At 39.1% G+C, this 14,030-nt stretch overlaps 1 protein-coding gene across 5 annotated transcripts in view; it reads left to right on the top strand.

Moving 5' to 3' along the window:
• Positions 1 to 14,030, top strand: part of Abca3 (ATP binding cassette subfamily A member 3) — a 705,605-nt gene that overhangs the window by 362,495 nt on the left and 329,080 nt on the right. For all 5 annotated transcript variants that reach the window (XM_070088958.1, XM_070088966.1, XM_070088973.1 and 2 more), the window contains one exon: positions 6,812 to 7,167. In XM_070088958.1, coding sequence (XP_069945059.1) covers positions 6,812 to 7,167 — 356 coding nt within the window. The remainder of the gene's footprint in view (positions 1 to 6,811; positions 7,168 to 14,030) is intronic.

Below are 14,030 nucleotides of genomic sequence, written 5' to 3'. Positions count from 1 at the left end.
CCACATTGCCAATATCCCAAACCCCTCCTTTAATTAATGTAGGGGTTGTATGCCAAGTATAATGTGTGCTGTGTGAAAATATAATGGGTACCAAGTAAAAAAAACATGAATCATCTGAACTGTCTTCAAGTGCATGAATTTCATGGCTCACATGTATAGTGAAACCGTGAGAATGTGTTTATACTCCTGGGAGAGGGAAGAAAAGCAAGGTGAGTAGAGTGTAATGAATCTTAAGTTGACAGATCTTTGTGAGAGGTACACTGAACTGTGTTGTTAAACTGCCACCAGGTTACTGGTTGGCATGTATGCTCCAATCTTACACAGTCCTATTTCCTATGAGGTGAATCAGTCTATGCATGTTTTGTGTTAAAGCAGTTTCCATACACTTGACCATTTCCCTTTTTTTGAGTGATGAGTTTGGGTGTTGTGGGTCTTAAAGGCATATTGGTGTCTCTGAATTTGGGTATTTAGATTTTGTGAAGTCCCACTCATGTAATGTTTGTCATGACCACTTCAGTAATATTGTCCTGGCATGTGATCTAGTGAAGTCTCAGTAGCATTAGAGGTGATAAATTAGACACATGTGCAACTCTTGGGTATCTTTATTGAGGAAACGTTTTGCCACACAGTGGCTTCATCAGTCCATACAAAGGAGAATCTTGAAGAACAGGAGGAGAATGAGGTAATCAGTCCCTCAACCTTGAGTCGATGTGGTCAGTCCATCAATCTTGAATAGAATACGTATTCGTATTCGTATTCTATTCAAGATTGATGGACTGACCACATCGACTCAAGGTTGAGGGACTGATTACCTCATTCTCCTCCTGTTCTTCAAGATTCTCCTTTGTATGGACTGATGAAGCCACTGTGTGGCAAAACGTTTCCTCAATAAAGATACCCAAGAGTTGCACATGTGTCTAATTTATCAACATGTCGGTTCTCTGAACCATTCATCTACAAAGCATTAGAGGTAATGACTGTCCCATGCATTCCATTTTTCTTTAACCTCTGTGTCATGATATCTGAACAATACACAAATAACCAGCATAAAGGAGACTGAAACTTATGTTTCAATCCAACTTGGACCATTAACTAGTCACACATAGAAGTGCAAATGGAATGACATAATACTGTATATATAAGAGGGAGGCCAGGGGCGGGAGTGGAAGAACAGGAGCAGTCGTGGTAGAAATGGTGGTAGTAGTAGTGGCAGGACAGTAGTAGTGGTAGAATAGTCATAGTAGTAGTGGTAGTAGTAGTAATGGTAGTAGCAGTCACAGTAGTAGTGGTAGTAGTACTGGTGGTAGTGGTAATAGTAATGATAGTAGTAGTGGTAGTAGTACTGGTACTAGTGGTAATAGTAATGATAGTAGTAGTAGTGGTGGTGGTGGTGAGTGACAGAGGAAGAAGAAAATAGTAGTAATAGTCATAGAGATGGAAATATGGAGGTAACCAAAAAAGTATCCAAAACGGTTGGGATCCTCTCCAAGATACGATACTATATGCCGCAAAATGCCCTTCTCACACTATACCACTCATTTATCCATACCCCACCTATGCTATTTGTGCTTGGGGATCAACTGCAGCAACACACCTAAAGCCAATAATAACCCAACAAAAAGCCACAGTAAGAATAATCACTAAATCCCATCCCTGGCAACACACCCCCCACTCTTCATAGATCTAAACTTACTCCCTGTTCAGTACATCCACACTACTGTGCAATCTACATCTACAGGACCTTAAATTCCAATATTAGCCTTGACCTAAAATGCTTTCTTGATAGTTGTGACAGAACCCACAGGCATAACACCAGACACAAACATCTCTATGACATTCCCTGTGTCCGACTAAACCTTTACAAAAATTCAATGTATGTCACGCCCTAAAATCTGGAACACTACCTGAAAACTCTAGAACTGCAGACACATTCATCACCTTCAAAACTACCATTAGAAAACATCTTATCTCCCTGATACACCCCATCAACTAATTACACGAATATCACCTGGTGGTTCACACTTACACTCACTCACCCATTTGACCATAAACAGAAATATCAATCTCAATCTTAAAATAGTGAATCCTAACTATTCATAAGTTGGCCTGTGATACTCCAATACTGAAACTTGTATTGTGCCAAAACAAAAGCATTCACATTGCTAAACTCACAAACTAGTATTTAGTCACTTAGCCATAATACCAACATACCTCATAATTTGTAATATTTTAACCCTTTGACTGTCGAAGGGCCCAATCCTGAAGTGTCTCCTGGTGTCGCAAAATATTCGAAAAAAAAAAAAATTATTTTTTCTTATGAAAATGTTAAGATTATTTTTCTGATTGTTTTAGTCCCAAAAAAAAAATTTTCCCATCAATACTTACCGAGATATAGAGGCATGAAGTTTGCAGAAAATGAGCCGCGTATGGCAACAGCGGCGACTGCCGCTCACCCGGTAAACTTTAGTTTACTTGTATTTGAAGGTTTGTTGTTTTTTTTTCACTATTTTATTTTTTCACATAACTTATGTGGCCTGTGAGACCAAAGTATGGTGCAATGTACATATATACACTCGTTGTATACAACACAATAAGCACACAAACATAATTATCAATATATTGTTTACAAAACTTGTTTACAAAAACAAACAATACAAAAAATTGTTTATTACTATTGTTCTATAATATATATACCAATATACAGTCACTGAACATACTCCCAGAAGTTCTGCAGCTTGTGGAACTCTGTGAAACATGGTGTCATACACAGTGGTGTTTTACACTCCTCACACATAAAACATGGTGTCATACACAGTGGTGTTTTACACTCTCACACATAAAACATGGTGTCATACACAGTGGTGTTTTACACTCTCACACATAAAACATGGTGTCATACACAGTGGTGTTTTACACTCCTCAAACATAAAACATGGTGTCATACACAGTGGTGTTTTACACTCCTCACACATAAAACATGGTGTCATACACAGTGGTGTTTTACACTCACACATAAAACATGGTGTCATACACAGTGGTGTTTTACACTCTCACACATAAAACATGGTGTCATACACAGTGGTGTTTTACACTCCTCAAACATAAAACATGGTGTCATACACAGTGGTGTTTTACACTCCTCACACATAAAACATGGTGTCATACACAGTGGTGTTTTACACTCTCACACATAAAACATGGTGTCATACACAGTGGTGTTTTACACTCCTCAAACATAAAACATGGTGTCATACACAGTGGTGTTTTACACTCCTCACACATAAAACATGGTGTCATACACAATGGTGTTTTACACTCTCACACATAAAATCAGTGTGTGTGCATTTTTGTTGAATTTTTTTTTTATGTGCAAAGACAAAACACCTCGTCTGAGCAGCTTTCTTCAAAGTATTAGCAGGCAGTTGTGTTATGTAGTTATCCTAGGTAAATGGTCGTGTGTCATCATTCCTTCCTAATTTCCTTCATTCCTTTCCTACCTGGAGGCTACCTGGAGGGCATTCCACCTCTCTTCCTACATTCCTTCATTACTTTTTTCCTTCCTTTCATCTAGTCCTTCCTTCATTCCTGCCTTCCCTTCTTGCTTCTGGTTTCTATAATATATATACACATATATAGTCACTAGATACTTTCATAAAACTCCTATTATCACCCTTCAGCAAGCTTGTCTTGTGTGCTAGTGTGTGGCTTATAATTGTTTTGAGTCAGGAGTCGGCAGCTGTCAAAGTGACATATTGTCTCATTAGTCACTTCCCCTACCGCCTGTCAAAACAATGGGGTCGGATGCTGCTTCCCCCTCCATTCTATCTAATTATCTTTCTCCCTCATTCTATCTCTTTCAATCTGTCTCTCTTTCTCTCTGTCTATCTCTGTCTCACAGGTACACATAAATACAACCATACATAGTGTAAATTACCTAGGATAACCCAAAAAATCCAGACAAAGTGCTATACTCTGCTTGAAGATGTGAGTAAACGTGATGATGACACAGTCTTGTGGCTCTCTCTGAGACAGAGCTAGATGGATAGACAGGGAGTTTGGCAGACAGACAAATGTTTGTTCGTCGTCGTCATCATCATCATCATCATCATCATCATCATCATCATCATCATCATCATCATCATCATCATCATCATCATCATCATCATCATCATCATCATCATCATCATCATCATCATCATCATCATCATCATCATCATCATCATCATCATCATCATCATCATCATCATCATCATCATCATCATCATCATCATCATCATCATCATCATCATCATCATCATCATCATCATCATCATCATCATCATCATCATCATCATCATCATCATCATCATCATCACCTCCTCCTTCTCCTCCTCCTCCTCCTCCTCCTCCTCCTCCTCCTCCTCCTCCTCCTCCTCCCTCCTCCTCCTCCTCCTCCTCCTCCTCCTCCTCCTCCTCCTCCTCCTCCTCCTCCTCCTCCTCCTCCTCCTCCTCCTCCTCCTCCTCCTCCTCCTCCTCCTCCTCCTCCTCCTCCTCCTCCTCCTCCTCCTCCTCCTCCTCCTCCTCCTCCTCCTCCTCCTCCTCCTCCTCCTCCTCCTCCTCCTCCTCCTCCTCCTCCTCCTCCTCCTCCTCCTCCTCCTCCTCCTCCTCCTCCTCCTCCTCCTCCACCCTCGTTTACGCTCATCAAAGGTCAGCTCTTATCAGATGTTATCTCCCCTTATCTTGTCACTGTCATGGGGTGAACTGTTTTCATGCCTCAACGGAACATATTATTACATATTATTATTATTAGGTATTCTTCTTCTTCTTCTTCTTCTTCTTCTTCTTCTTCTTCTTCTTCTTCTTCTTCTTCTTCTTCTTCTTCTTCTTCTTCTTCTTCTTCTTCTTCTTCTTCTTCCTCCCTTCTTCCTCCTTCTTCCTCCTCCTCCCTTCTTCCTCCTCCTCCCTTCTTCCTCCTCCTCCCTCCTTCCTCCTCCTCCCTCCCTCCTCCTCCCTCCTTCTTCCTCCTCCCTCCTTCTTCCTCCTCCCTCCTTCCTCCTCCTCCCTCCTTCCTTCCTCTTCCTCCTTCCTTCCTCTTCCTCCTTCCTTCCTCCTCCTCTTCCTCCTCCTCCTCTTCCTCCTCCTCCTCTTCCTCCTCCTCCTCTTCCTCCTCCTCCTCTTCCTCCTCCTCCTCTTCCTCCTCCATTGCTTTTGGTCTCAAACTCCTCGAAATCATGAAATTGATCTTCATTGACACTTCCATCTGTGTTAGAGCATCACTTGGGAAGAGAAGAGTCCCAGATTTGCAGGGAAGTCACATATTTCTTACTGCTAGACATGCTGAAAAAGGACGACTAAAATGGTATTCCCACAATGCACCACTGGCTCCCCGATTTTTTTTATATGGTGCACACTGACCATGGAGACCCATTCTCTCACATGTGGGCCTACCAGCTTTCTCCTGCTTGATTTGAAGCCGCTAGAATTTATGCGTATAGATACGTCAAACACGGTATCTCCTATGACGTACATATACGACCGCGACAGTCAAAGGGTTAAATTTAAGAATTAATCTAAGTCTGCCCGAAATGCCTAGCCATGCTAGGTGTTCTAGTGGCACCCTCTGTAATTAGTATTTTACTACATGTAAACCACACAATAACCAAATTCTGTAAACTCAACATTTTAATCCTTATAGAGAATAAATTTTGAATTTGAATTTGAATTTGAAAAAGGAGCAGAGAGTACTGGTAGTAGTGGTAATAGTAATGATAGTAGTAGTGGTAGTAGTACTGGTACTAGTGGTAATAGTAATGATAGTAGTAGTGGTGGTGGTGGTGAGTGACAGAGGAAGAAGAAAATAGTAGTAATAGTCATAGAGATGGAAATATAGAGGTAACATTAGAGAAAAAGGAGCAGAGAGAGGAGTGTTACAAGGTTTGTAAATATAATAATCTTGAAGTTGCACATAATAAAAACAATATTACAATTAATGATTCAGACAGTAATATTTTATGGATTGGTGGATGTTTTAATAGACTGGAGGTTATATAATATAATACGTATTTGAGAGAGTTGCTTCAAACTGATTAGAAGTTGTTTTGGTTGGTTTGGTTAGTATTGAGAGATGAGATGATTTTTAAGCATAGCACTAAATTTATATGTAATCAGGGGATCCTTTACCAGTTCAGGTAGTGAATTCCAGATCTTCAGGCCCTTTATGTGCGTTGTATTTTTGCATAGTGTGAGACTGACACGAGGGATGTCGAAGAGTGCCTTGTGCCTGGTATTTTGTTGTTTGATGGCTTTAGACCCTGTACAATTGCAAATACAAATGTTGTTGTATTGATGGTATGTAGGGGGGGCTTTTATTTTTGCACTATCTGGTGAAAATATTTCTTTTGTGGGTTGACCTGCCCCCAATGGGAGACAGCTGGTTTGGTAAAAAATTCAAAACATTATTAATTTTGCAGTCAGTACAAATGCAAATTTATTTTCCAGATGATACATGTGTTACAGTAATTGGTTTACATTGGTTGTGTCATATATGGAAAAGTCTATAGTTCTCCAAAGAATTTTGGTTGGATTAAATCTTGAACTTAAAATTATTTAACATTGAATAGTTAAAGTTGGATTATTTGAATGCTAAGTTATCTGAAGAAAAAATTATGAAATGCAGTGATAATGCTAAGCAATAAAACTGTTCATTAAAAGAGCAGTTTTAATATTAGAGATAGCAAAAAATTATACATATAAATAACACATGATAAATTTTTCAAATCTGGTGAAAAAAATTGTGGACAAGAAATGTAACAAGTTTTTTTTTCACTTGCAGCCAACATTGCAGCAGCATTAACTGGCCTGGTGTGGTTCTTCACATACGTGCCATACATGTTCCTGCGACCACGTTATGCCACCCTTACACTCACCAACAAGATTATACTTTGCCTTCTCTCCAATACTGCAATGAGTCTTGGATGCCAGCTGACTTCCATGTTTGAAGGTACTGGCTCAGGCATACAGTGGAATCTGCTCTTCACTGGGGTGTCTCCTGATGATTCCTTTACCTTGGCTCATGTGTTTGGTATGCTCATCTTGGACAGCATAATCTTCTCACTGTTGACGTGGTATATTGAAGCTGTGTGGCCAGGAGAGTTTGGGGTTCCACAACCCTGGTATTTTCCATTTACAGTAAGTAAAGTAGTTTAGATTTTCTTATTATATTTGTAATCAATAGATTTTTGTACTTAATTTACTAATAACATATAATATTGCATTGCTCATGCACACTTTTTGTTATTTATGTATTTGCTGTTTGGAGGGGCATCTGAACTGTCGTATGTGTGTGCCTCTGGCAAGTTGGTGATAGTGTGATTGATTGTGAAAGTGTTTCTTTTTCGGGTCACCCTGCCTCGGTGGGAGATGGCCAGCATATTAAAAGGAAAAAAATTCTGCTATTTCTTACTGATTTTTAGTAAATGTGAGAGTCGTTACAGTAGGGCCCCACTTATACGGCAGGTTAGGTTCCAGGCTACCGCCGTAAAGTGGAAATCGCCGTAAAGTGGAACCCCTCTTATTTCCACTTATAAATGCATATAAATACTAGATAACAAGTTTACACTAACATATATTAAGTTAGTAATAGAACTAGGCATTAAAAAACAATTAAAAAGTAAAATACACATATAGTACACTCATTATTTACCTTAAAATATTTGTAGTCTTAATCTAAGATGAGATGAGTAGTATTTATTGTAAGAAATCAAGTGTGGTATGTATGGTAGCCAGCCAGGCTACCATACCAGGCCAGCCAACTTACACATAATATTTTATTTATTTATTTATTTATTTATTTATTTATTTATTTGCAAGTAGTACACTGAGATTATGTATTTACAATAATGGGTTGCAGTGTAAAGAAAGCCTCTATTATGCCTAGGCATTATGGGCTGACTTAATTTAATGGCTTACTGACTACTTAACACTAAAGATAATTATCATAGTTGTACAGTGTTCTGTTAATTAAAAGTGAATCTAATTTATACATACAATGATATACAGTGGACCCCCGGTTAACGATATTTTTTCACTCCAGAAGTATGTTCAGGTGCCAGTACTGACCGAATTTGTTCCCATAAGAAATATTGTGAAGTAGATTAGTCCATTTCAGACCCCCAAACATACACATACAAACGCACTTACATAAATACACTTACATAATTGGTCACATTCGGAGGTAATCGTTATGCGGGGGTCCACTGTATTCATATATTAAAAAATGCTTATTATGAAACATGATTCAAGAGTAGTTTCCAGTAGTTTACAATATGGGAATGCTACAATTTGGTGATGGGCAGTACTGCTTTTGGTAGATATGTATATTTCTATGTGGTAATTTGTCAATATGTGAACTTGGTCGTCTAGTATTGAAGTTTTAAGATTTAGGTAATTGGTAGATTTATTGGTAGTGTTAAATATTGAATATTGAGTATTTAGTCTAGGGTGATTAAGTGGCTTTTGAGAAGAGTCTTGAATTGATTTTCAGACCTGGTTACTTTAATATTTTCTGGTAATGAATTCCAAATTTTGGGGCCCTTAATGTGCATAGAGTTTTTACACAGTGTGATGTGGACACGTGGTACATCAAAAAGAGATGTGTGTCTTGTGTTATGGTCGTGTGTCCTGTTAAGGTTGGTGAGAGGTTTTAGTGGAGGGTTTATGTTTGCGTGTATTGTTCTATGTATATAGTAGGCACATGAATAAGTATGGATGTTGTTAATGGTGAGCAGATTTAGACTTTTGAATATTGGTGGAGTATGCTGTCACGAGTGGGAATTTGTTATCATTCTGACTGATTGTGGAACATAGTATCATATCATTGATAGTACGCCTATAGTCTTAGAGATTTTCTTGGTGATTTGTTTTATATGTGTCTGTAACTTGAGGGTACTGTCAAGGTGGATTCCTAGGAATTTTCCCTCTTCGAGTCTTGTGACGGGTAATCCGTTTAGCGTTATGTTAAGTGGAGCATTTGCAGCTTTGTTTCCAAACTGAATGAAGTAGGTTTTGTCAGTATTCAGGGTAAGTTTATTGGTCATCATCCAGGCAGATATTTTCTGCAATTCAGCATTGACAGTGTTGGTGAGTATGACTGGGTTTGGGTGGGAGAAGACGTATGTAGTGTCATCTGCAAATAATATGGGTTTGAGTAACTGTGATGCATTTGGTAGGTCATTGATGTAGATGAGAAAGAGGAGTGGACCAAGGACACTTTCCTGTGGGACTCCTACTGTGATTGGTTGAGTGGAAGAGTTTGCACCATTTGTGTACACATATTGGCTTCTGTTACTAAGGTATGACTTTAGGCAGTTGAGGGAGTGGCCTCTTATACCATAGTGTGTTAATTTAGTGTACAGCAGTTCATGGTTGACTGTATCAAAAGCTTTATGTAAATCAATGAAAATTCCCAGCAGGACTTCTTTCTTTTCGAGAGTGGTATATATTAGTTCTAGCATGTGTACGATAGCATCATTTGGGCTTTTATTATTCCCGAATCCAAACTGACAGGGGTTTAGTATGTTATGTGAGACAAGGTAGGATTATATCCACCTATGTATTAGTTTTTCAAAGATTTTAGAGAGGAGTGGTAAGTTAGATATTGATCTATAGTTATTCAAGTCAGCTTGGTCACCGCCTTTGTGGATCGGAGTGACCCTTGCTATTTTGAGAATTGTTGGCACTTAAGCATCCCAGAGCAATAAAATGCATATACAGTTCACTCATTACTTACCTTAAAATATTTTTTGTCTTAGTGTAGCGTCAGAGGTGAGTAAACAAGATAAAACGAATAAATGAGAGAGAGAGGGAGAATGAGTGCATGAGAGATAACACTCGCAGAGTTATATAAACAAACCAGGCATATGCGAGTTTTGTAAATAAACCAGATGAACACGTGATAGAAACACAAGCCTTATCTCTAGGCTTTATTGAATATAGAATCTTCATAGTACTTCTGCAACAACAAAATATAATGACTAGTACATCTAATAACTGCTTCTACAGGGAGGGTGATGTCTTGCATATGTCAAGAGAAAAGTTATAACTACAGGCCACATATTTAAACTCACCATGTAATCTGCATCACTAATATATGGATATAAGAGAAGAGAATCACACACCATGTGTTGGCACCCATGACACACACCAAGCTGTTGTTGTTGTTAAGGGCCCCGAGAGGTGGTGCAATATTATCCTGCTGCTGCTCCCCACAGGAGCAGTATCACTACACACGTCTGGTTTGTGTACAAGTTACATTGTGTACAAGTTGTCTCTATGTTGATATGGTGGAATAAATGAAGAGGAACACTCCCATTCTCATGTAACACCATTTTTAGAAGAAATGGCGCTCAGAGTGAAGGCATACGAAAGGAATAATTTTCTACATTTACCCCCAGTAACACATTTTCTCTTAAGTTGGACTAGAGAAAACATTATTCTTGCCGTCACTCGTACAAGTTGTCTGGCTACCACATCTCATATTTATGTTTATTTATTCTACTGTGGAGTGTATTTATCATCTTCATATGTTATGTATTGTGTTTATTGTATAATTTTGAAAAAATATCGTAGATGGATTAATGAATATATGTATATTAATGCAATATACGACATTTAACGAGACTCAGTGATTATTATTGAATATTATTATTATAATTACTAATATGACATCTTGACACATAAGACACTCTTGGACACTTCAGTCCATCAAGATTGATGGACTGAACACATCGACTCAAGGTTGAGGGACTGATTACCTCATTCTCCTCCTGTTCTTCAAGTTTCTCCTACGTATGGACTGATGAAGCCACTGTGTGGCGAAATGTTTCCTCAATAAAGATACCCAAGAGTTGCACATGTGTCTAATTTATCAACATGTCAGTTCTCTGAACCATTCATCTATAAACCTGTCAGACACTGCAACTTCTTGGGATCTTATTACTTAGGAATTCATCGCTTGCCTAATTCTTGGGCACAACCTACTTCCACATTGAACAAATGTGACACCACCTATGACTGCTGCACCTCTCCTGCCATATGGTTTATAAGCTGCTTCTCCGCTCATATGCCGTATTCTACTCAAGATTGATGGACTGAACACATCGACTCAAGGTTGAGGGACTGATTACCTCATTCTCCTCCTGTTCTTCAAGTTTCTCCTACGTATGGACTGATGAAGCCACTGTGTGGTGAAACGTTTCCTCAATAAAGATACCCAAGAGTTGCACATGTGTCTAATTTATCAATATTTTTTTGTATTATTAGAGGAGTTTATTTGTACAAATCTTCAATAAAATGTGACTTCAATGTATTTTGGATATTGATTCAAACAACTTTTTTCCTATTAAATGAGGTGCAAAGGTTGGGACAAATTTGGTTTGGAGTACATAAGCTAATAAAGGTTAGACAACCCTGTTTTATAGGATAGATAAGAAATGGCATACAGCAGTTACCTCGGTCACCCATGAAGAACTTGTCAGCAGGTATCTCCCAGAAAGAGATTAAGTAAGTAAGTAAGTTTATTCAAGTACGTATATACAAATAAAGTTACATAGAATTATCGTACATAGCAGCATATGTGTAGAGAACCTAGGATAGCCCAAAAAAGTCAGACAGAGTGACTTATTTCCATTGGGGAGATAAAACACCTCAATTACTGGGAGCGCTTGAGGTTTCTAAACCTGTATTCCCTGGAACGCAGGAGGGAGAGATACATGATTATATACACCTGGAAAATCCTAGAGGGACTAGTACCGAACTTGCACACGAAAATCACTCACTACGAAAGCAAAAGACTTGGCAGACGATGCACCATCCCCCCAATGAAAAGCAGGGGTGTCACTAGCATGTTAAGAGACCATACAATAAGTGTCAGGGGCCCGAGACTGTTCAACTGCCTCCCAGCACACATAAGGGGGATTACCAACAGACCCCTGGCAGTCTTCAAGCTGGCACTGGACAAGCACCTAAAGTCAGTTCCTGATCAGCCGGGCTGTGGCTCGTACGTTGGTTTGCGTGCAGCCAGCAGCAACAGCCTGGTTGATCAGGCGCTGATCCACCAGGAGGCCTGGTCACAGACCGGGCCGCGGGGGCGTTGACCCCCGAAACTCTCTCCAGGTAAACTCCAGGTAAACTCCAGGTAATGAAGATAACATCTTATTATACTAAAAAGACTATCTACTACATGAGGGTCATTAAGACTATCTACAATACGAGGGTCATTACTAGGAATAAGGTAAAATTTACATGTATGTTAGCTAAAAATTAGAAAATCATTCCCCTCCCTTTCTGTAGCTACATTCATCAGACACCTTTTGGCACTCTTCTTGAACTGGTTCATGCTATGACTGGCTTTGACATGTGCGGGCAGTCTGTTCCATTCCTTTATTGTTGTACAATAAAAGGTGTTTGAAACCTGGCCATTGACTATGGGTACTACAAAGTTCTCTCCCCCCCCCTAGTACTATGGTTGCTATGGTTCCCAACCTTGACAAAATTGACAGCGAGATATTCTGGACACTGTTTGTTAGCAATTTTATAAACATGATTTAGCTTCAGTTGTTTTACTCTGTCTTCAACATTCAGCATATCCAACTGCTGTAATTCATTCTGGCCTACATGCTCTCTTGGTCCCAGCCCCAGGATGAATCTTACGATTTTGTTCTGGGTGATTTGTAGTCTATCTTTCAGTTTTTATGTCAAGGCAGAGTACCATGAAGCGCAAGCGTAATCCATATGGCATTTATAAGGGCTAGACATAGGGTCCTGCGAGCCTCAGTAGGTAGACACTGTACTTGTCTATACAGGAACTTCAGTCTGTCATTTGCTTTCTTTACTACAAATTATTAATTATTATTAATTATTAATTAAATAAATAAAATAAATAAATAAATAATTACACTGTTCCCTATCAATTCTCCTGACATGCATGGGTCAAAGGGGATTCCCAGATATTTTACTGATGAAACCAAAGTGATGGGCTTCCCATTACACTGGACATTAAAATTATTTACTCTTCTCAGTTTATGTTTTGTGCCAAAGAGAATGGCTTCAGTTTTCCCGAGGTGTAATGATAGTTTGTTGTCTACTAACCATTTGCTGCAGGACTCCAGTTCCAGTGCTAAAACATTAGCTATATCTTGTGGGTCTTTACCTGACACTAACAGAGCACTGTCATCTGCATACAGTAGGAGTTTGCACTTGACACTGATAGGCATGTCATTGACATAACATAAGAATAATAAGGGACCCAGAATACTACCTTGGGGAACTCCACATGCTATCGGCAGGGGGTTCTGATTCCATTTTGTTGATTTTGACAATTTGTCTCCTGTTGCTAAGGTAGGACTTAAACCAGTCTACAGAACCTATACCGATAGCTTGAAGTTTCTTACATAATATATTGTGGTTGACAGTATCGAAGGCCTTTTGCAGGTCTAAGGTTACCATACCTATGAGGCTCCCCTTTGACATTTCAGTTCTCAGGTAATCCATCAGATTAATTAGGGAGGTGTCGGTTGAGTAAGATCTTCTAAAGCCCGATTGATAGCTATGGAGAATGTTGTTGTCATTAAGGTACTTAACTACTTGAGAGTACACCGCCCTCTCTAGAATTTTGGATGTTATACTGAGTATACTAACAGGCCTACAGTTGCTTACATCAGACCTACTATTTTTCTTGAAGATAGGAGTAACTCTGGCCTCCTTGAACCCATCCGGTACAATATTAGTGGTGATTGATAGATTTATTATGTGAGCAATAGGGATTGACAGTTCAGAAGCACCATCTTATAGGAACTTAGACAGGATGTTATCCGGGCCAGTGCTCTTAGTTGGGTTTAACCTGCTTAGTTCTTTTTGAATAAAGTCATGAGATACACTTACTAGTTGACAACTGTTTGGGTTACCCCTTTATTGGTATAGTATGTTTGAAACTTATCAGTCTGTGTTAAAGGTATTTGATGCAGCTGGTAGTTTACTTACTAGTGTTGATGCAA

This window comes from Cherax quadricarinatus, chromosome 2 (genome assembly GCF_038502225.1).
Source record: "Cherax quadricarinatus isolate ZL_2023a chromosome 2, ASM3850222v1, whole genome shotgun sequence".
In the NCBI taxonomy this organism is placed as follows: domain Eukaryota; kingdom Metazoa; phylum Arthropoda; class Malacostraca; order Decapoda; family Parastacidae; genus Cherax; species Cherax quadricarinatus.
This window is presented reverse-complemented; position numbering and strand designations above follow the sequence as displayed.